General features: G+C 39.1%; 2 protein-coding genes and 1 non-coding gene across 7 annotated transcripts in view; 1 reads left to right on the top strand and 2 right to left on the bottom strand.

Moving 5' to 3' along the window:
- The window catches only part of RNF2 (ring finger protein 2), a 58,187-nt gene extending 51,947 nt beyond the window's left edge, over window positions 1-6,240 (bottom strand). For 2 of the 5 annotated variants that reach the window (XM_045811479.2, XM_045811478.2), the window contains exon 1: window positions 5,634-5,849. Coding sequence is in view for 1 of the 5 variants with exons in the window: in XM_087858454.1 (XP_087714580.1) it covers window positions 3,025-3,061 (37 nt within the window). In the remaining 4 variants the exon portion in view is untranslated. Of the gene's footprint in view, window positions 1-1,477; window positions 1,856-3,024; window positions 3,169-5,633; window positions 5,850-6,143 lie in introns of those variants that run through there. The other 3 variants (XM_087858454.1, XM_045811480.2, XM_087858468.1) reach the window with 3 other exon arrangements.
- The window catches only part of NIBAN1 (niban apoptosis regulator 1), a 195,819-nt gene continuing 177,576 nt past the window's right edge, over window positions 6,158-24,400 (top strand). The window contains exon 1 of the mRNA XM_045811477.2: window positions 6,158-6,349. Coding sequence (XP_045667433.2) covers window positions 6,313-6,349 — 37 coding nt within the window. The 5' untranslated portion in view covers window positions 6,158-6,312. The remainder of the gene's footprint in view (window positions 6,350-24,400) is intronic.
- LOC123801463 (U6 spliceosomal RNA) lies at window positions 20,439-20,546 on the bottom strand. The gene has a single exon (XR_006782232.2). It is a non-coding gene; the product is annotated as a U6 spliceosomal RNA (small nuclear RNA).

Genomic DNA, 24,400 nt, shown 5'->3' with positions numbered 1-24,400 from the left:
TTATTTTTAGGAAATAAAATGAGGAGCTTCTTTCTTTTCTTTCCACCAGAAGTAACTGTGAGACTTTAGAACATTAGGCTATAAAATAAGAGGTGTAGAAGAGGATTTTATTTAGCCATTAAATGAATCCCTGCCAAAATTGCTGGCTCTGGAATAAAAAATCCAAAGTTGTATTTCTAAATCAACTGCTGGTACTATACAGTTTCAGTTAACTGATTATTTTAATCTTTCAATTCCCACATCTGTAAAATCAAACAATACTCAAAGTATTTTCTAATGACCTTGAAAGGAAGAAAAAATGTCTGCAAAAGCAATTAACATTTTAATTCCCATTATCTACTGCAAAAATAAGTATTTCTTGAACATTTTATATGTTCACAGTACTAGGCTAGCCTAAAAGTGCAGAGAAAGTGATGGCCTTTACAATCTAAAACAATAAGGCATAGAGAAATGCTTAATAAGAACTATGATTACATAACAAAATTGAGGCATCTCAGATAAAGAGCTTTCATAGAAGTTGAGCTGAACACAAGAGTATGAAGTTAGATCTGATCAAGATACAAAATAAAAATAGTCATTAAGTTTAGCAAGGCAGAGAAGAGGCAAGTAGGTTGCAATGTCCTTTGGGTTCTCAAAGCACATCACTCATCTGTTATTGCATTTAACACACTGTAACATGGCTTATTTGTCATCCCCACGTAAACTGTAAATTCCTCAAGGACAGAGACTTTGTACAACTCATTTTCTATCCCTAATCCCTCGCACAGGGTCTGGCACACAGAAGATAATCAACACAAGTTTTTTGAACAGGCAAGATAATCAACACATGGTTTTTGAACAGGCAAGGTAAGGACAAGATTCCCTATTTAAATTATTGTACTTTAACCCACACTATTTTATGCAGATCATTTACACATTGTCTCTCAACTCCAAAACCACCATTCCAGATTCTGCTCTTTGGTGCTGGGGCTGAGACTACACAACTGTATTTCATTGACTCTTCTGCCAGCTCTCCCTGTTAGGCTTTGACAGTGGAAGTAGTAAAAGGAAAACTGGAAAGCAAAAAGAAGGGTGAAAGGACTTCCTTCCAGTTCCTGGCAGCAGTAATTGCAGCCCCTCATCCTGGCAGGAACAACAGGTTTCAGTCTCCAGCTTCTCTGGGTTCTTTTGGGTACTTCCAGAACCTGATCAGCAGCTGAGCAATGATATGCTCAAAGGTTCAGAACCAGGCCAATGGAATCTCTTTTCTGAGCTCTTAGGTCGATCATACTGTAATATTCTCTTTTTGCTCTTACAACCATCTAACGAACTCCCTATCTCTCTGTTGAAATTCTTACTCAAGTTACTATTTTCTCTACTAGGACGAATACACTGTCCAACAGCTCTCCTTTGAGAGATCTTGCTGCTTCACTGAAGAGAAAAGTAAAAGAAAATCTGGAATTATTCCTATAGATAAAATCTACTTTATAAAGGATACCTTTAAATTTGTCTGTTGAGGGGTGCCTGGCTGGCTCAGCTGGTGGAGCATGCAGCTCTTGATCTCGAGATGTGAGTTCAAGCCCCATGTTGAGTATAGAGATCACTTAAAAATAAAGTCTTAAAAAAAACTGTTGAGTTACACCATAAAAATCATTTGACTTCTGTGTTTTAAACTATCCAACTTAGAAAGAAAAAAAGAAAGGAAATGAGAAATATTTAAATAGTGCAGGGTATTCCAAGCACACACAACCACCTCCTTTTACTAGAGCACATACCCTAGAGAAAATGTGAGATGGTAAAGCTTATTTGCTTGCTCCTAAAGGTCTCAGCTCCCACAAGCCTCTCCTCATGTTAAGCCTGACCTTGCTGAATGTGACTCTTATATTCAAATACATTTGCGGGGCGGGGGGGGGGGGGGCATCTGGCTGGCTCAGTCGGTGGAGCATGAGAGTCTTGATCTTGGGGACATGAGTTTGAGCCCCACACTGGGCACAGAGTTTACTTTACAAAGTAAATATTTTTAAAAATAAAAAAATACTTTTTTTCTTGCTATTGTTCAACATGGCCCCTAAATGCAACAGAATGCTGTTTCTTTTGTCGAACACTAATCTGTTCCAACTACAGCTAAGCTGAACTTACTGGCATATTGTTCTCCTTCCTAAGGGATTTTCAAGCATCTTTTTTTTTTTTAACCACGTGTGACTTCCATTTTATGCATCAACTTTTTTTTTTTTTTTAAGATTTATTTATTTGACAGAGAGAGCCAGAGAGCACAAGCAGGGGGAGCAATAGAAGGAGGGAGCAGCAGCAGGCTCCCCACCTAGCAGGGAGCCCCATGCAGGGCTTGATCCCAGGTCCCTGGGCTCTTGACCTGAGCCAAAGGCAGACGCTTAACCATCTGAACCACCTAGGAGCTCCATATGCATCAACTTTAGAATCTAACCTCTTCATAAAATACAACTCCACTCTATAGCATAGAAACAAAAAGAAATCCCCCTTGCAGGAGAGTCTATGATCAACACATCTGTTGAAAATAAATAACCAAAATGCTTTGATAGTTTTCATATGGTCCGTTACTTAATAAAATATCCTCATTAGACAATTTAATCTGAGGTTAGCTACAAAAATAATTTTTCGTTATTGTACTTAACAAACTTATTTAATTATGACAAAATGGAAGATACAGAGAAGCAGCAAACATATTGTTAATCCATTTCTAAATGAAATGGGAGAAAGCAAATTCAAGCAATAGGAATCTTTCTTGGAATTTTTAGTAATGTACATAGCTGAGCTTCCAACACGAGTATCACTAGGCCCAGACATACTAGTCCACTTCAACTGCCTGTAACATCTATAAGGCAAAACAGAAGTGAAAAGAATTTTAAATTTGAAAATCCATGGCCAATTCCACTGGAGTTCCTCCAAATAGCATAAAACTAGATAGTGGGCCACCTACTCCCCTTACCATCTACATCTATAAAATCAGGGACTCATTACTTAGCTCCTGCTATAGATCTAGACATAGTAACATCATCTTCTACTTACGTGCCAAGAGTCCTATTACCACAGTCAGTATGTCCATGTAAAATCAACCAAACTGTGTTCCTTACAACAAGAAACACCTAAGGATCCATCTGACACATTAGGTAGAAACCTAGGGATGAGGGGTGATGAACAGGGTATCTTGACCTACAGAGAAGGAATGGACAGGGCAGATGTCATTGTACCTTTGTACCCCCAAATTATACAGGGATCTACTCAGTTAAATGCAAATAAACGTTCAATAAATTACTATGATAACTAAGATTTTAGAGAAATGGAAAAAAATGAGGAAATTAACTGGTATCTAATGACAAGATCTTCACACCATGTGTAATAAACAACACTAATTAATCAAGTGTAGATCTGTATGTGGGCAGAATGTGCATAATCCCACAGTATTTTTCCTTTTTAAAAATGGCAAACTGTGATGCACTGTTTAGTTTCTCCAGATTTAATAAATGAGTTGCTACAAAATTATGAGGTGCTTTAAGTCATACTAAAAATGTGTCCATAACTTTTAATAAAGTGCATTTTAATGTTAAGTCACTTCTCTTGCTGGAAGGAATTATACTTCTTTGCTAATGTATAGAAATGAAACTGTCACTAAACCATCTGGTTATATATTATTCATTAGACATAAATCACCTTTACTCCAAAGACCACATAATAAAAACACAAATCATTAATAAATCAAATTAGAGAAACACCTGACACTACACACTTACGTCAATAACACAAAAATGAAATTCCTAAGATATTTGCAGACCTGCTCTATACAGTACTTCTAACCACAAACCTAGGAACTAGCTGTCTGAGTGCTCAATACAAGCAGAGAAAAATTCAAAATTCTCAGAATGCCTCAGTATTTTGAATGTCTGTATTTTCTACAATATTAGTGGCTCTAATTTGAAATTTTTTGGGTAGCACATTTGAGGACCACCAACATGTTTTTAAAATACTCAGACTAGCCTACTCAGGCAGTTTTCCTTCATAAATTCTCCATTTCACTCTCACACCTACTATAATTAACCTCAAAAGTGGATTGCACAAGGGTACCTGAAGGAAATAACTCAAATCCTCAGAAAAAGTAAGGGGCCATATTTGCTGTGCTATCTCTGGAAAATTGAGTCTTATGTAACTACCCATTGTTACTTTAAACAGGTTAAATGTACAATCAAGATTTTAAAAGATACCTGTTGATCGTGACAAGTAGAAATTTCAGGGGAAAAAAGGAATCACCAAAAGTCTTATTGCTGCCATTTAAATTCTTTGTAAATCAAAGGGTCAAATATTCACTGTAAGAAGCCTGATCTGACACCAATCTAAGTTATTAAAAAATTCAACAACTATACCCCAATGCAAGTGGGGAAAGTAGATTATCTACCAATTACACTAAGTATTCCAGCTTATCGTCTTGGAACTCACCAAAAGTAGATTATGTAATGCAAATCACTCAGACGTGAGTTTTAAACATAATTCTCGGTCTAAAACATCAAAGCCACGTCTCAATTTTTTTTTAATTTTTAAAAGTAAAGCGTATTACCAAAACACTAAATGCAAACCTATCCTTTTCACAGCAAACAAATTTCTTCACACACCTCAAGGAAACCTAACATTTTCAAATCACTTTACCCCTTAAAGGCACACATTCTCTCAAACTTTCTGACAGCCATGCAGTATATACCCAAAAAGGCTTGAAGAGGATAAGACCATAATGGTCTTAGTGGGCAGATAATAGGAATGAACCTCGAAGTTTCAAAGACCAATTTTTACTAACAGTATCTCTGGGAGCAAGGAGGCTACTTCTATAGGAGGGAAATATCTCGACAACCAGGGCCAGGGCTCCCTGGCGACACCCAGTACCAAAGATCTCAGCGTCAACGACAGGGTTCAAAACGCGAAGCTTCCATCAGAAACAAACCAAGACACCCCCTCCCCCCACGACTCCTCCGGGGCAACCTCGCGGTTTTAGAAAGCAGCAACAGATACTCGCGGGCAGGCAGGCGGCACTCCAGGAATGTTTTAACCAGGAGGGGTCTCCCCGCAGCCCGCAAGAAACCCCGGCGCCGAGTAACGCCTCCACACGTGAACCCAGACTCCAGCATCGCGGGGGGAAAGGGGGCATTCTGCACAAAGCGCCCCTACCCCACATCCACGGCGCAGACACATACCCCCGGGTAGCGAGGGGGAAGCCCAAAGGAAAAACCCCGCATTCCCCGCCGCTGGCCTCGGAGAGGGGCCGCAGAGACGCTGGAGCCCCCGCCCCGGGAGGCGAGGGGGCCGCAGCGCGGCCCCGGCCTCCGCGCTGAAGAGCGGACAGCGAGGGGTTCCCAACGAAGGAAGGACTTCAATCCCTGAGCTTCGCCCACTGGGTCCTCTGCAAGCCGGACCCACCACCTCCGCCCAGACCCTCGAAAAGACGGGAACAATGAGAAGCTGCCTCCCCCGCCATCCCCGCCCCGAGAGCGGCCGGGGGCGGCGGCGCCATCTCCCCTCACACCCCCGCGGGGAACACACCCCCGGCCCCCGGGCTGCCGTCAGCCGCCTGCAGGCCGACGCGCGTCCCGGCCCGCAGTTCCCGCGCCGTTCTCCTCCCCGCCCGCCCCACTCACCGGCTCCTGCCCCAGCCCGGGACTCCGCTGGCCGCGGCCAGACCAAGACGCAGGTACAAGCCGCCGCGGCCGCCGGCGCCGCCGCACAATATGGCGAGCCTCGGCTTCCGCAATGGAGCTCGGGAAATACAACAGGGGCCGCTCAATATTCATGAGAGACTGAGGGGAAGCCGGCTCGGCCGGCGCTGCGGGGAGGGCGGGAAGGAGCGAGCGAGCGAGGGGGCGGAGGCGCGGGACGGGGACGTGCACGGCGCGGAGAGGCCCGCGGCGCGAGGGGAGGGGGCGCCGCCGCGTGCTGGGCTGGAGGGCGCGAGCCGCCCCTCCCGGGGCCGGCCGGCCCCGCCCCCAGGCGCCCTCTGCGGGGTCGACGCAGCCCCCGGGCAACGCCCGGATGTCGACGGCGCCGCCTCGCTCCCGTCTCTCTGGCTGTTTGAGCTCCTCTGCCCCTGCCTCGGCCCACCCATTACACCTCCTTGGCCGGCTGTTGGGGTTTGGGCTCAGAGTTCTTACCTCCGTGACTGCCTCCTGTTCTGACACCCACCCCAGCCGGTAGACATCGTCACTAGGCATTCAGCTCTAGAACTTCACCTGAACTTCGGCCCCCTGCCTCCCCGTTCAACAAACACACACTTACCATCCTGGCAGAGTGAACCTACAAGATCTAATTATTCCAGGGAAAATGACCTTCTGTTCTAGAAGCATATTGTTCGACGTCTGTAAGTATTCCGATTGTTTTCATCAGCTCTTACCATTATACCTTGCTATTTTTTTCCTACCTTCTTGGCCCCTTCCAATATTATCTTCTGAACTTGAGAACGTAAGAAGTAATAGATTAAATAGATGTAATCGTTACCCAAAACACAACCAATTAGTCTACCAAAAAATTGTGTAAAATGCGTATAAATTAAGCGATAAACTGAAGAAGTAACAAGCGAAAGAGTTCCCTGACCTCAAGGTATACTATTGGTGAGATGTCCTGTTCTCTTGAAAAGATAACCAACAAAATCAGACAGTAAATATGAAGGCATTTGTGACATAAAAAGGCCACCCTATGAAACTAGGTTTGTAGTCTCCAGTGTGTCTCTAACCGTGTGACTTAAGTAAATTGCATAACCTCTCTGGACTTAATTTTCCTCATTTGCAAAATGAGAGGATTGTGTTGGATGATTCTTAGGTCTTTTCCAGCTTTTGAACTTTCTAAAACTCTTCAAGCAATGCCAAATAAATGGCATGAATTTACATAGGATTTCTGGAAAAGAAAAGGATCAATTCCAGCTGGTGTGTGGAAGGAAGATTTCCTAAGGAGCTAGGATTTGAGCAGTACTGTGGCAGATAGTTTTTGGATGGGTAGAAAGAAAGAGGACGTGTTAAAATATTAAAGACTACACATTATGTATCCTACCTAACAATCCATTAAAGTAAACAAGCAAAGCATTATTCTTTTTCAGTGAGTTGAAAACTTTTGCCTGATATCTATGGCTTTAAATAAAAAAATGACAATTCTTGGTAGCCTGGCTGGCTCAGTGGGTAGAGCATCCAACTCCTGAACTCGGGTGGTGAGTTCCAGCCCCACATTGGGCGTGGAGCCTCCTACTTAAAAAAGAAAGAGAAAAGAAAGAAAGAAATGGCAATTCTCAGACTCTACAAGCCCTTCAAGGTTAAGCTCTATCTCCGGTATGAAAAAAAAAAAAGTCAAAATACAGATGGTCCCCAACTTAAAATTCCATGTATGACTTTTCAACTTAACAGTGGTTGAAAGTGGTACTATTCAGTAGAAACCGTACTTCACATTTGAATTTTGATCTTTTCCTGGGCCAGCTATATGTGGTAGGATACTCTAGGGATGCTGGGCAGCAGCAGTGAGCCACAACTTCCAGTCAGCCATTTGATCAGGTCGGTAAACAACTGATACACTTACAACCACTTTGTAACCATATACAACCATTCTGTTTTTCACTTTCAGTACAGTATTCAATTATAGGAGGTATTCGACACTTGATTATAAAATAAGCTTTGTGTGAGATGATTTTGCCCAACTGTAGCTAATGTAAGTATTCTGAGCACATTTAAGGTAGGCTATGATGTTCAGTAAGTTAGGTGTGTTAAATGGATTTTGACCTACAATATTTTCAACCTCTGCCAGTTTATCAGGACGTAGCCTTGTCATAAGTCAAGGAAGAACTATAATCAAGGCATGCTTCTTCTTCTCCCTTCCTATAAAGGTCCACTTTCTAGAGATAATGCAGTTGCAGAACCATCCCTTCTTTATTCATGACAACTACATGTGTAGTTCAATTAAGGGTGTTCATAATTCAGAACCCTTTGCTCCAGTTATGCCTGTGAAGATAATGATGTGTGGTTAGATTAAGAAATTCAATTGATGTGGCGAAAAGTGATCATTTGTAGAAAGCACAAGAACTTTATGGATAAAAGTTAAATATAGTACTTAAAAAAGATTCACAGGAGAATTAGTGGGAAAATGGAAAACTTATGGGATATCTGGATTAAATGTGATTAAAAAGCTAGACCTCAGGCTAGCATCCTTAATATGAAAGACACTACTGTCAAATTAATGGAACTCATATTATCTATTTTATCTCTTACTCAAAAACTTGGCTTTGAGAGTGCTATGGGCCTCCCCTGACTATATTAATCAGGAAAGGTTTTGTTATGGTATAGTAATAAAATCTTATCACAACAGAAGTTATTGCCTGTTCATGCTTCATGCTTCATGTGGATCAGACTCCCTCTGTTCCGGTCACTCCAGGAACCAGATTGACAGAGGGGCCACCATTTTGTAGCTATCTCACCTAGATCACAGCAACTGAGTCTCTGTGGCAGAGGAAGAGACTAAAGAATCCCCATGAACTTTTCATAGCCTTAGATTGGGGAAAAAAAACACATTACTGATCGAATTTCATTGGCCAAAACGTTACATAGCCTCCCCCATCTGCAAAGAGACTGAGTCCTTGAACCAAGTCAGGAGAGGTGGGGATATTGGTGAACAGTACTAACATGACCCACCCTGACCCCACCAGTGAGCTCCTATATATTATGAAAAAACTCCCAAGAAGTTTTATTCCATAACACTGGAAGTTAAGCTTTCAAAAGTAAACTCTCCATACTTGTTAAGAGTTGACTATCATGTAAACAGAATGGACTTTCCATTTTCTTCCCCTTTGTTTGAGTGGTATATTAAATCAATGTCAGTCTGTCTAGTGATTTGACATATCCAACATATATTCCTTTTGCTAATTTTCTACTAATACTCTGCTCCCATGTTACATGTACTAATTGGAAGTGATAATCACATTTTGAGTAGGCAAATGTTAAATTAACACTACATAATACAAGTATCATACTATAGGAGGATGACTACATGAACTTTAGGTTAAAAAGATTCTTTTTGGGGCGGCTGGCTGGCTCAGTCAGAGGATCACACAACTCTTGATCTTGGGATTGTCAGGTTGGGGGTAGAGTTTACCTTTTAAAAAAAGATTATTTTCCCTCAAAACTTTAGAAGTAGTACCCTATTAATCACATGGTCAACGGAGTACAAAAATCATTTCTGATCACAAAATTCCCGGCTTTACTAGCTTTCTGCTATGGTAATGCTAAAAAATTAGAGAGATTAGTTCAGCTCAACCAGCTTTTATTGAGCATCTACTATGTGCCAACACTTTGCCAAGTTCTTGGAATAAAGATACTAATGTGAGTAGGACATAAGTCCCTTGAGAGCAGAAATCTTGTCCACCAGTGTATACCTAGAGATTACTGTGCTGCTTGGCAAATATACTAGATGCTCTCAATAAGTAGGTGTTAGGAGAATGAAAGATGGAATCTTTGATCCCAGTGTGTATATGAATAGAACAGTACATATGAGCTTGGTTTGCCTCACTTTTATCACTTATGAGCATAAATTTCTATTAAGATTGCCATTAGTCCTTGCAGAGTCTTTCTCTATTTAGGCAGTGTGTTTGAAATGGGAATTTATACCTGCACGTTCTATATATACCACATGGATTTCTTTTCGGCTGTGGTCCAAATATCTAACTGATATCTGCTCTTCTAAAATGAAGATTGCAGGCCACCAATAGCCTGTTAATGATAAGCTATGTATGTGTCACAGTTTTTATAGCACATTTATATTAATTATTTCACAGAATCTTCAGATCAGCTCTCCAAGGTATTATTCCTATTTTATAGACAAGGAAAATGTGACATCTGTGATTAACTAGCTTTTGCAAACATTGAGCTCTTAAGTGGCAGAGCTGAGGCCCAAACCTAAGTCATCTGAATTCAAGCCTAGGGAAACTTCCCTGTATGCCACAGATGCCTTCTCACTCTATGCTGCACACACAACTCCAGCATTTTCCTTCTTTCTAATGGGTAAGCAGCATATAAGACAAACATTTCCAGAGCTTCCTCTCAATACTAGTATTATTCAAATCCTCAGTGTGGTCTAGTTTTAAGAAGCTAGAGATGATGTTAAATTTAACAGTGTATAAACCTGATCCATTGACAGAAAACCAGCAGGTCTTGTTTTTGTTTCCTTAGAAAATTTGCTTTAAGAAAACAAAACAGGGGCGCCTGGGTGGCACAGCGGTTAAGCTTCTGCCTTCGGCTCAGGGCGTGATCCCGGCGTTATGGGATCGAGTCCCACATCAGGCTCCTCCACTATGAGCCTGCTTCTTCCTCTCCCACTCCCCCTGCTTGTGTTCCCTCTCTCGCTGGCTGTCTCTATCTCTGTCAAATAAATAAATAAATTCTTTAAAAAAAAAAAAAAGAAAACAAAACAAAATCAAGTTAGGTTAGAAGACAGGACTAGTGTGGGATTTAATCACTGTATATATATACTGTTGTCAAACTATGTCTCCCACCAAAATCTTTATTTGCCATCATTTAGATGTGTTGTGCTTTCTTTGAAAGGGTCAACTAAAGTAGGGACATTGTAGAAAGGCCTAAAGAGACCTATAATTCAAGGTGGCTTCAGGAAGCCAGCAACTCAAGATTTACAACCTCTTCAGCTGAAAAAATATAGCTCTAGCCACAGGCTTTAGTGAAGTTTTATTTGTATTTCAGTGTAGTGCATTTCTTTGTGACATTTCCCTTGGTGTTTTAGTTCGTTCCTTTTTATATTCCCAAGACAACCAAAATAATTGGTGCTACTCTTAACTGTTCAACTTGAAGGAGTTAAACAGATTAAATGAGATGGGCTAGTTAGACTTTTGGGGAGAACTAAACAATATTGCTGCTTCCCTCCTATGGAGACTTGGAATGGTATTTTATGTGTCCCAGATGTGGCCACATTCTGCCTAACATCTGTTAGTGCATTTTATTAAAATAATGAACTAGCATATGTTTGAAAAGTCAAAAGAATGAATAAAAGTTTTCATTCTGATACAACACAAATAGCCAACTGTTTCTTTGTAGTTAATAATGGAGCATATAAATGGGAAATAATTTTGCGATATCCAATTTCAAATATAAGTTAAAGTATGATTTAATAATTACTGGCTTAAGCTTTCTAGTATGAAAAATGTTTATTCCATTCGAGTAAACTTTGGAAGTTTTTTCCTTTCAAAATGTTTACTGCAAGGGAAGAGATTTGTGTCTTGGCATTGATATAGGAACACCAAGAATCATCCTGGAAGCTAACAAGGAATAGATAATTAAGAACAAAGCTCAGAACTAAAATGGAAATTTCTCTGGGAAAGAAGGCTGGAAGATCCTTGTGGGGAAGTACAGTTGAAGAGTGCAAAATACTTAAGTCAAATGACAGCTTACTCAAACTTCCTTTGTGGCCATTTTAATTTTTCCCACTTAAACCAAGCATGGTGCTAGAATGATTTTTGGGGGGTGAGAGAGTGGAGGGTAAAGACATCTCTTATCTAACACACTTCTTGGAAATGTTTTTAGTAAAGAATTTAAAAGAACTGCCAACTCCCACCCATACAAAGAAAATTTTGTTTTATTTTAGACTACATCAAGATCTGGAAACCCCTGCAGTATCCATCCATCTGCTGAGTCATTTGCATTTTATACTGTACAGAAGCAAGCCATTGAAATATACAGCGAATAAGACACTAAAGTAGGTTATAATTCAGGTAAATCCAAAAACCATTCTGGTCAGCCTAGAATAACGAGGTTTTATGTATTATATCCAGGAAGAGATATTTTCTAAGAATTTTAGTCTGTACAAAAGTTTTATCATTTTTTAAATAAACAAATTTCACAGACCATGCTTTTAAGATCAGAATTGACTATTGTCCCTTAAGGATTATGAAGTCTGTCACATATGAAGTATGGGATAAAGGTGGCTGCAAAAGAACCTTCTTGACATAGTATCCTGTTAAGGATGTATGGGTGATCTAACTCACCCCGTTATGTCCCTCTTCAACACTCACTCCTCTGATCTAATTAGTTCTTGTTCTAAGGCAGTACTGATGCTCTCAGTGTATTTTCAGTTCCGTGACTTCTTGACATTTACACATCCTTAGCCTCTGTCTTCACTGTTGGACTTTATTACATTAGCTGTCCTGGTTTGACCCTTTCCTAAAATTTAAAAGGACGGCTGTGGGCCTGACCTCAACACAGCTGTCCCTTCTTCCACATGATCCAGTTCTTAGCTATTTGCCAACCTATTCATTTCCTGACTTGCTCTTTAATTAGGCTTGGCTATATTCTTATCCCAGCCTTTAGCCTGGGGCTTGACACATAGTGAGTACAAACTGCATTACAAGAAACAACCTGTAGACACCGTGCCATTCATGGTACAGGAAAAGAGCCATCTTTATCAACAAATGCAGAAAATACAGAGCTGTTTAGTGGAAAAGAACAGAGAAGCAATGAAGGTGCTATCTGTGGTATAGAATACTCCAGGAACAACCTTGGATCAGGAGAACCCATGTTAGGAATGTCATGCGATATTGTTGCAGCTACCCCCCAAGCCCCGCCAAAAGAATAATGACCAACAGGAAAGTTTGTTATTGGTGGACTTTCAATTTGTGTGTTGATTTTGAAGAGTCCTGTCAAAACGTGCAAAAGTTTAACATGCTATACATTATCATGTTATTCCAAGTGGAACTTGAAAGTTGACTAGTTCTCAAGCCAGATTTAGCATCTTTCTCCCCCATTCACTTGCCTAGATTAGTTGTATGCAAATATGTCCCCCAACCCACCCAAGAGAGTGAAAGTAACATGAGGGCACGATGTCATTATTCATCTTTCAACACCAGTCATTTTTCATCTTTAAATGGGCCCCAATACTTGACACATTGTAATATATAGGCATCCTTATGCTTTCCTCCTAAGATACATCTAATATGCCTTTAAGTAACTACAGTTTTTAAAAAGCAGTCACTAAAAATACTTGCTTTGTATATTTTATGAACAGCGTTAATTTTAATCATTATAACAATATTTAGAAAATGAAAATTTGAATAGACATAATTTTCTACATACCATGTTCACACAATTATAATACTAATTTTTGGTCTGTGTTTATGAACACAGATATTACATACTTAATGATGTGCATGAAAATGACACAACCTCCTAAGAGGGCAATTTGGTAGTTCTCAAAACTTTGAATATGTATGCCTTTTAGCCCAAGAAATCCAGTTCCAGGAATGTATCTTACAGAACTACTCACACAATTGTGCAAAGAAATATATAACAGATGTTATTCTTTACACTGCTTGTGTTCGTAAAAACCTGAATATAATTTTATTTTTGGTTAAATAAATTTTAGTATACTATATAGTACTATATCATATAACTGTTAGAAAGAATGAGATAAAGCTACTGCTGAACGTCACTCATCATGCAGGGAAATAAAAATCAAAACCACAATGAGATACCACCTCAAACCTGTCAGAATGGCTAAAATTTTTTTAAAAAGATTTTATTTTTTTATTTGACAGAGAGCATGAACAAGGGGAAGGGGGAGACAGGAAGGGAGAAGCAGGCTCCCCTCTGAGCAAGGAGCCTGGTAGGGTACTTGATTGCAGGACCCTGGGATCATGACCTGAGCCAAAGGCAGACGCTTAACCGACTGAGCTACCCAGGCGTCCCCAGAATGGCTAAAGTTAACAACACAGGAAACAACAGATGTTGGCGAGGTTGCAGAGAAAGGGGAACCCTCTTGGGCTGTTGGTGGGAATGCAAACTGGTGTGGCCACTCTGGAAAACACTATGGAGGCTCCTCAAAAAGTTAAAAATAGAACTACCCTATGAGTCAGCAATTGCACTACTAGGTATTTACCCGAAGGATACAAAAATACAGATTCGAAGGGACACATGCACCCTGGTGTTTATAGCAGCATGATCAACAATAGCCAAACTATGGAAGGATCCCAAATGTCTGTCGACTGATGAATGGATAAAGAATATCTGGTACGTACACACACATACACACATAGACACACACACACACACATACACAATGGAATATTACTCAGCTATCAAAAAGAATGTAATCTTGCCATTTGCAATGACATGGATGAAGCTAGAGTGTATTATGCTAAGTGAAATAAGTCAGAGAAAGACAAATACCGTTATGATTTCACTCGTGGAATTTAAGAAACAAAACAGATGAACATAGGGGAAGGAAAAAAAAGACGGGGGGAAGAAAACTGTAAGAGACTCTTAGAGATAGAGAACAAACTGAGGGTTGATGAAGGGAGGTGGCCAGGGGATGAACTAAATGGGTGATGGGTATTACGGAGGGCACTTGTGATGAGCACTGGGTATTATATGTAAGTGATGAATCACTAAATTCTACACATGAAACCAATTTTACCATATATGATAAATAACTAGAATTTAAATAAAAACTTGGAGGAAAAAAACTACAAGTACTGACATAGATATCGGGGCGCCTGGGTGGCTCAGTCAGTTATGCGTCTGCCTTTGGCTCAGGTCATGATCCGGGGGTCATGTGTTTGAGCCCCTCATCGGGCTCCCTGCTCAGTGGGAGTCTGCTTCTCCCTCTCCCTCTGTGTGCTCGCTCTCTGTCAAATGAATAAATCTATTAAAAAAACGGTATCAAAAATATATTATCAAGTGAAAAGTCAAGTTTCTCAGCAATATATGTAATATGTACCATGTATCCTATTTTTGTAATACAAACATATTCAAAAGAATATACGCCAAACTAATAAGAGGAATCATATTTAAGGAAAGGAGAACTTTTGAGGACTTTCAGTTTCTAAATTATTTTTTAATTTCTGTATCATTTGCATGTTTCACAGTGGAATAAAACGTGGAGTTTTATCATAAAAGCAGTAAAGATACAATTACATGTAAAAAGTAAACATCTAATAAAAACGAGTGAAATTTCTGTACATATCTACCTATTATTAACTGAAGGAGAGAAGTAAAGAAAAAAGCTGTTCTAGATCAGGCATCATCAGCCAAAGCAAATAGAAAAACTAGAACTTGGAAATTCTTTCTAGAGATCTAGTTGTGTAGTGGCCTTGAAAATCAGGGAGTTGATGTCTTATTACTAGACCTCAATTTGCATTCTCCTAAACATTCCTGACCCTACTTAGTAAGAATTTAGGCTAAACAGGGACCAACCAATGATTACAGAACCCTCAAATAGCAACTCTTTAAAAGAGTTCTAGGACCTATATAATTATCTTGGGATTCTATTCTCCTACTAATTTATATCCCACAGTCTCTAGTCTCAGATGTTGTTTGCTAATTAGACTCCTAGTACTCCGTCCAGAAATTCCTGCTGATTTAGCTTGTGATTGCTGGAAGCAAGTACAAATTGTAGGCTGAGAATCAAATATTTGAATTTTCCACCTTATATACATCAATTCCAGGGAATTCTAATTTTCTAGACTCTTTGAGATCACCATATGGTAAAAATCTTGGGCAGTATATTAGGCTCGGTTCAAGAGACTTGACCTCTCTCCAGACTGGATCAGATGACCCAAGGGGTCACAGCAAGAGCATTAGACACTGCAGTTGGGCTAGAGTGGGGTGGGGTTGTGCAGAGATAGACTCAAGGACTCTCTGAAGGGAACAGGTTGTTTGTCCAAAGTGGCCAAATGCCCAGAGCTGGAGCAAGAATACAATACACAGGCAAGAAGGAAGTCCAAGAAAGCAGGGCACAGGATAAGTTTAAGGGGGTGTAATACACCTACCTGAAAGCTGAATCAGGGGGTCTGAAGCCAAGTCATCAAGAGTAGCTATCTTTCCTTCTCCTCCAGGAGAGGATGACAGATGAGGTGAGGAATAAGTGCAAGGTGCAACATGGCTGGTGTTAGCTGAGGCTGGCAAAAGGACACCCCTGACCTTGACTCTAGATCCTAAAGATTAGGTGGTCCTAGTCTGAAGACACATGCAGAAAAGAGTATTGAATGAGGGTTGTGAGAAGCAGAGGGTTAGTTAGGAAAACTAGAGGTGGATCCAAATAACATACCAAATTTGCAAAAATCTGCCAGTGTAGATGTGAGCAAGAGCCAGGGTCAATGAGAGCTGAACATGTGATCATTGGCTTTCTCTTGGTTCTAATTTCTTTGACCCTTTGACCCTCTCCAGATCGGTCTCTGTTGTGGCTTCACATCATCACCCCAAGCTCTAAGTTTTGGAATGTCCCAGGTTTAGTTTTAGAACTTTTTTTCCTCTTAATTTATATCCTCTCTCTGGGTGATCTTAATCAGTAACGTGGCTGTAAGTACTACCCATATGTTAACTACTCTCCATTTTTTCCAAACTTACGGATTTCTATAAGTTTCTGGAAGGTTAAGGACCTCTCCAAACTTAACATCCAACTCCTTTTTCAGCCCCTCTACTTGAATGTCTAGTAGGTATCTCAAATATAAAATGTCTAGATTAGATCTCCTCTTTGAAATGTAAACAAAGAACAGTAGGTGGTTTTTAACTGCCCTTTTATTTGTACCTACAATATCTATATTGTTTTATAGACCCAAGGGAGTTAGAAGAAATTATTCCTTATGATTACTTAAAACCACATAAATAACTCGTAATGTAAAATTAACATTTTAAGTGTATTTGCATACATGTTCACTTATACATTCCCTTAGCTAGAGTGTACAACTCTAACCACACTCAGGAATTCAAAGAGACATAAGGCATGGACCCTATCCTCAAAGAACCTAGCATCTAGTAGGGGACATAGACACATACCAATTGTGATGAGGCAAATAAGAGAAAGGCGATAGGAATGATTATCCCTTGAGGCCCATTTTTAATTACACACTATGGAGTAGTACCTTTCATAGGACTCCAGTCTTGGCAATATTCGCTTTATCCTGAAAACGATAAGAGTTGTAGGTAAATTCACAACTGTGCTAATAGTCAACAATCTCATAAACTCTGTATGTGTCAGGTACTGTGCTAAGTATTTTAGAAGCATCATCTCATTTAATCTTTATGCCAACTTTATGAAGAAGTTACCATAAATATTACCATTTTTTGGATTAGAAAATAGAGGTTTAATGCATTTTAGTTCTTGCCTAACTCACCTGAAGTAACAGGGTGGGCAAATCCATATCCTTAACCACTATCTAAACTACTTTCTCACAATTGGTGATCCTGCTTTAACTAATAATAATGGTGCTAGTTTTTTTTTTAAATATTTATACTAAATTAGGGGCGCCTGGGTGGCACAGCGGTTAAGCGTCTGCCTTCGGCTCAGGGCGTGATCCCGGTGTTATGGAATCGAGCCCCACATCAGGCTCCTCTGCTGGGAGCCTGCTTCTTCCTCTCCCACTCCCCCTGCTTGTGTTCCCTCTCTCGCTGGCTGTCTCTATCTCTGTCAAATAAATAAATAAAATCTTTTAAATAAATAAATAAATAAATATTTGTACTAAATTAAAAGAATAAATATACAAATAATCCAAATAGTGAATATTCATTATATTTTAGTAATAATAATCCCCAATTATTAAAGATAATTGGATAAAAAGGACTATAGCGTAAGTCATGAAATGTTGGGTTTAGTTTTTCAAAGCTCATAAAGATACAGGATTAATCATTTCAAGTTTCCTGCTGATTGTCTCTGGAGGTAAGTTATTAGTCCTAAAGTACATTCTGTGTTTTGGGCCTTCTTTTATTACTATAACATAGATAAGCTAAGATGGAAAAATCATCAGACCTGCAAAAGCTAAGAGAAGTCTTCTAGAGAGTCTTCTAAATTTATTATCTGCTATGCATTGATTTATCACATATGGTGGGAATTTAAACCAGATGTATGCTTACTGGAAGAGGTTGTCCCAAGACAGACAGGGGAGAGGAATGTGACCTCACCTTGAAAGTAGAGAATCAGAACTTGGTGGTGGTTCAGAAATTTCCTTTTATGCTAGTTATATAACAGAATAAAAGTTCTTCAATCATCTTTTCAAATTAACTGAGACATCATTTCTTAATCTGGAAGTTGTTGAAACTTCTGGCTTTTGAAATGCAATTATTTTCATATTGAGAAAGACCATACATTTTCTGAGTAACTCTTGCTTAATCTAAAGCAAAACATTTTTGGAAAATACAGCTCTTATATGTAAATAAAATTTACACATTCCTGTTTGCTTCATTCTCATCTGAAGTTTAGATATCAAATTTTAATAGCTAAAATTCAATAACGCATCTTTGTCTGCCATCTGCTTTTTTTAACTGAAGCTTTAAAAAATCTATTCTTTCAAGTCACGTTTAAGGGTGTACATCTAAGGGAAAAAAAGAGACCTAGCCTAACATGAGTAATCTACCTATGGTTTTGTAATCTTTTTATTTTTTAAAACTTTAAAATCACTATTGAAGAAAACATTTCTCTTAGTAAATGCTTTAGTTTGGGAACAGTCTGAACAACAACAACAACAAAAACAATATGGAACAACTTTGCAGTCATTTCTCTACTTTTTGAGGGGAAATTATCTTGAAAATCATTAATTGAGCAAAGATGTATTTCTCAAAAGCACTTGTGATTTATTTTTCAGTTTATTTTTACAGTATATTTGTGTGATAAAACACTTGTAAAAATAGCCAACTTTAAACAGTTTCTATAACAGGAGGACAGCCCCAGACAGCTGATTATGCAATGGGGACATGCACATGGGCACACATACATGTGTATTGACTGCCCAAGAGAGTTAATTTGCTCAAAGCTAGGACGATCATTGACAGTCTCAAAAAAACACAGAAAAAAAGGTCCCTTTCTCTATAAAGAGCTATCAGTAGGAAATTAAACACAAGCCTAAAAGAAACTACCTGAATATCTCATTGTATGCCTATAAACTGCCAAAACAATTGGTTCGTTTGTTTAACTTCCCTCAAACAAGTATTGAGCAGTCATTGTGTTCTGGACACTTCTAGGCAACAGGGGAGAAAACAAAAAACATGTAAATGATATGTCTTACTTATCCAGCTTAAGGTAATTATATGATAACATTTCTTTCTTATGGAGATAAAATTTACATTCAGTGAAATGCATAGATAATACCCGTACAATTGGATGAGTTTTAACAAAAGTGTGTATTCATATAACTACCACCCCAGTGGAGACATAAGACACTTCCATCTCCCCTAGAAAGTTCTTTCGTGTCTTCCTTCAGTCACTCTCCCTTCCCAGATAGGCAATTGTGTTCTAATATCTATGACCATGGGTTATTTTGCTCTTGAAGTCACATAAATGGAATTATATGATATGTATTCTTTTGTGTCTGATTCTTTTACTCTGTGCAATGTTTTAGAGATTCGTTCGTGTTGTTGTATTAGTACTTCATGTCAAATATTCTTTATATACGTACACAACTTTTTTAAAAAATCCTTAATCCTATTGATAGATATTTGTATTTGCTTCCAGTTCTTGGCTACTAAAAATAAAGCTTTCTGGGGCGCCTGGGTGGCACAGCGGTTAAGCATCTGCCTTCGGCTCAGGGCGTGATCCCGGCGTTGTGGGATCGAGCCCCACATCAGGCTCCTCTGCTGGGAGCCTGCTTCTTCCTCTCCCATTCCCCCTGCTTGTGTTCCCTCTCTCGCTGGCTGTCTCTATCTCTATCAAATAAATAAATAAAACTTAAAAAATAATAATAATAATAAAGCTTTCTACAGCCCTGTAGTTTTGCCTTTTCCAGAATGTCAAATAGCTGGAATCATATGTAGTCTTTTCAGATCAGCTTCTTTCACTTAGTAATATGCACTTAATGTTCCTCCATGTCTTCTCATGGCTTAATAGTTCATGTCTTCTTAGTGCTGAATAATATTCCATTGTCTGGACATACCATGGTTCCTTTATCCATTAACCTACTGAAGGACATCTTGGTTGTTTCCAAATTTTGGCAATTGTGAATAAAACTGCTTTCAACAACTGAGTGCAGGTTTTTGTGTGGACATAACTTTTCAGCTTATTTGGGTCAATACCAAAGAGTGCAATTCCCAGACCGCGTGGTTAGAGAATGTTAAGTTTTGTAAGAAGCTGACAAATTGTCTTCCAAAGTGTTTGTACCATTTTGCATACCCATTAGCAATGAATGAGAGTTCCTATTGTTTCATATCCTTGCCAGCCTTTGGTGGTGTTAGCATTTTGGGTTTTGTTATTTTAATTTGCAATTGTATAATGATATGTGATATTGATCAACTTTTCATATGCTTATTTGCCATCTGTATCTTCTTGGGTGATATATCTATTCATTTTTTTATCATTTTTTAGATTGTTCTAATGTAAGAATTTGATATACCTATACATTGTAAACAGAGTAACACAATCAAGGTAATTAACATATCCAATACCTCACATAGTTAAGATTTTTGTGTGGTGAAAATACTTAAGGTCAACTCTTAAATATGGGCTGCTTCATGAATTTGCCTGTCATCCTTGCACAAAGGCCATGCTAATCTCTGTATCATTCCAATTTTTGTATATGTATGTGCTACAGAAGTGAGTACTTGAAGTTTTTTTTTTTTCATACATTTTTACAGTTGTTCCAATGTCATTTGTTTAAAAAAATTCCCTATCTCATTGAATTGACTCGGCACCTTGGTAATATTCAGTTGACTATATATATATACATACATATAAATATATATATATGTAGATCTATTTTTTATTTCACTGTTCTGCTGTGTACACATACACACATTTTATTACCATGTTGTTTAATCCAGGCTGGATTCACTATTATATTTTTATAATAATTTATGTACATTATATTTATTATATAAAATTTCAATTTTTTAAAAATTCCATTCTAAGAAATTAAAATTAAAACATTTCTTGTTTCCCTAAAAATATCGGGAGCCCTAGGCACTGTGCCTAAGGCTAATTGGACCTGACAGGGGTAAAGCTAGGTTCTGCTCATGTAGTCCTGTCAGAAACTGGGTGCAGAGGCCTATGAAACTTTCCTTAGGAACACAGGCGAGGCTCGTGGCCCCCTAAGATTAATAGCAAATATCTAGGGGCCTATGATAGTTTTTTTCAACGTTATATTTTCATTGTATTATTCCTATGACTAAAGTCTTGTTAAATATTATGATACTACTTAGTTGGTCTATGGAGAATTAAGGAAAATATCTTTTTAGTCAGGTTCTTAGTCATAAGCAACAAAAACTGCCTTTGGTCGACCAAGTAGAAAACGAGTTTTATTAAAGGGCACGAGGTAGTTCACAGAATGGTTGGAATATTTGGAACATTAGGCTCAAGGCTAAGCCTCAGGAAGAATGCCCAAAACCACGTCCCATGAATAGGTTTAATGAGGAAAATGTTGCCACCACCAGCCACTAGAAGTTACAGTTTGCCTCACTGCAGTTCTGTGCAAGGAAAGCAGTTGCAGTATTATCATTACAGTCATTAGCGTCAGTTATTATTTTTGCCAAGAATTCAGTCTTGCAGCCCCTGTACTGCTAGTGCAGACTGAGAGACTGAACGTTTTATTAATAATTGTATAAAAACGCTTTGCCACATATAAGACCCAAAATATCTGAAAAACAGAAAGTCAAGAAAATAAGGAATTCTCCTTTTCTCAAGAATTTCTCAAGGAAACAAAAATACTACATAGTATATATCCTCAAGGAGCGCACAGTTTTCTGAAGGGGGTAAGCATAGGCATAACTATTAGTAAAACCATTTTCCTGTATAATATAAGTGAAATGATAGGGGAGCAGAGAGGAGGAGACAATTTCAAAGAAGGAGACTTTAGCCTTGAAGAATAAGCAGGGAATGGAACATTCCACAATAGAGGGAACCAAGTGGGCAGATAAGCAGAGTTAAATTGCAGGGTGTATTTGAGGTTTTAAAATTTACAACTTTAACAAATTGAAATTGATTTTAATACAAATAATTATATTCTTTTACAAACCAGTTTTCCCTGGACAGTGATAATTATCAACTGAGGGCTGGGTCGCCTGCGGGGTTCAGTCAGTTGGGCATCTGACTCTTGATTTCAGCTCAGGTCCTGATCTCAGGGTTGTGGGATCTAACCAGCTCAGGCTCTATGCTCAGCGGGGAGTCTGCTTGAGATTCTTTCTCTCCCTCTCCTTGTGCCCCTCCTGCTGCTCCCTTGCTCTCTCTCTAAAATGAATCGATAAGTCTTTTAAAAAATTATCAACTGACAGAGCTGTGAACAGGGTACAGGTACAGTTTGATTTTAGGAATCAGGAGATCCATTTAAGTTGTCTGAAGGGGGCAGAAGGCAGAAATCAAGGCTAAAGAGAATGTATGTGGTAAGGAAATTGAAGGTACTTCAAAAGGAATAAATAGCCTATAATTAGAAGACGTATTTAAGTGACAATGGTGTTTTTAAATTAGAAAAGACTTCTGCCTATTGGAAGAGACAAAATGAAAAGAGATTGTAAATGATAGAAGAATAAATGAGGTGAGGAGGATAGGGGAAGATCCTCCAGAGGGAGGATATGGGAAAGCAGAGACATTGGAAAAAGAAACACTTATTTATTTATGTAAGATGTGAGGGAATAAAGAAAATGTAGAGATGTTCTAGAAATGGAAAGGAAGAAAGGACAAAGAGATCATTTATCAATAACTTTGGTCTCTGTAGAGCAGGAGGTTGAAGGTTAAATAATCTTTGGAGAGTGAGGAGTTTCTAGAAAGTAAGCTTTTTTTAAAAAGATTATTTATTTCCACACGGAGCAGGGAGGGGCAGAGGAAAGGAGAGAATCTCAAGCAAACTCCCTGCGGATCGCAGAGCCTGACATGGGGTTCGATCCATGACAAGAGTCAGGATCAATTGTCAGTACTCAACTGACTGAGCCATCCAGGCGCCCCTAGAAAGTAAGCTTTTGCATGGCCTATTCCCTCTGTCCTAAATGCTTTTCCTCATCACATGGCTTATCCCTCATCCTCTTCAAGTCACCTTCTCAGTGAGCACAACCCTCACACTGTATCTAAAATCTTCATCTGCTTCTTGCAGTCCTGAACTCCCCTACCCTCTCCTTTTTCTTGTTTTCCATAGTTCTTATCACCTTCAAACACACTATATGATTTCCTTGGTGTTTTTGTTTTCTGTTACATGTCCCCTCTCACTAGAATGCAAGGCCACAGGACAGGGATTTTTCTCTTTTGTTTACTTAGAATGATTGCTGATGCTCAATAAATATTTGTTGAATGAATACATAGAAAAGCTGATGTTGAATTGAGAGCAAGAAAAAAAGTGTTTTCGGAAGAGTTATAGTTGAAAACAGGACTGATAGTTGGTTTAAACCACATTATTGTACTACTTTTTCAAAATATTGACATACTTTTTTAACAGTTGGTAAACATCTGCCCAGGCAACCTTGGCTTCTCTCCCAGGCCCTCAGTTAGCAATTAAAGGGTAAATACAGGGTATAGCTAGGCGCCTCTCTCAGACCCTGCTCTATCAGTTCAAGGTCAGTACCTCTGCTATACTAGGTAAAATTTTTGAATATGTAGACAGCGTTAAGAAATCAGTAAGAGGTTACCTAAAGGATTCCAGAGCAGGCCAGGTTGAGATGAAAAGTGTGAATTTAGAGAGAGCCATGTCAACAAAATTCCATGACTTCCTCCAGCAATGATCAGGCTGGAGACCACACAAAAAGTGACAGTAGAGATGACCCAGAAAGGCCAGATGTGATCATGAGCAAACAGGCTAGAGATTTAAGATACTAGGAGGGCATTTCTTTGGGATGGTTGACAATGGAATCCAGGTTAAGGGTAAAATGTCAATAGGAGACTAATGGGTTTGAGGATGTGGGAGGGCTCCCATGATGAGAGAACCCAGAATGGTGGATCACTCTACTACCCAACTCATTAGAACTTTGGGGCTAAAAGACCAGAGAGACAGTGTCAACTTCAGTAATATTTTCCTAGTGTACTATAGATCTGAGGGCCTTGCCATTTCAATATTAAATTGAGAAAGTCCCTCTTTAGCACGGTTGTCTTGACCATCACAGGACATAGTATAATCATGTCCGATATGGTACCTGCCCTCAAGATGCTTGTCATCTAGTGGGAGAAGCAAGATTAATATTCTTCAAGCAACACATGCCATTTATAAGATTGTGTATTATAGATTATAAATACGATATGACTTTAAAATTCTACAAAACCAAGAGAAAAGCAGCATCACGGCATCTAGTAATAATCCACCATTCTCTTGGACTCCATCACTAGGGTATATTATGGTTTCAGCTTCCCCAGAGAATTCTGTATGCCAGTGAAAGTGTTACCTTGAGATTGTGTTGTAAAGTATTCAAATCCCTTCCAAATGTAATGCATGTTATCATTGCTGTGATTAACACCTGTACAAGCTCCCCAACCACACCACTGC

This window comes from Ursus americanus, chromosome 2 (genome assembly GCF_024610735.1).
Source record: "Ursus americanus isolate L20-20 chromosome 2, mUrsAme1.1.p, whole genome shotgun sequence".
Lineage (NCBI taxonomy): Eukaryota > Metazoa > Chordata > Mammalia > Carnivora > Ursidae > Ursus > Ursus americanus.
Note: the sequence above shows the minus strand (reverse complement) of the source record. Positions and strands in the feature narration are given on the sequence as shown.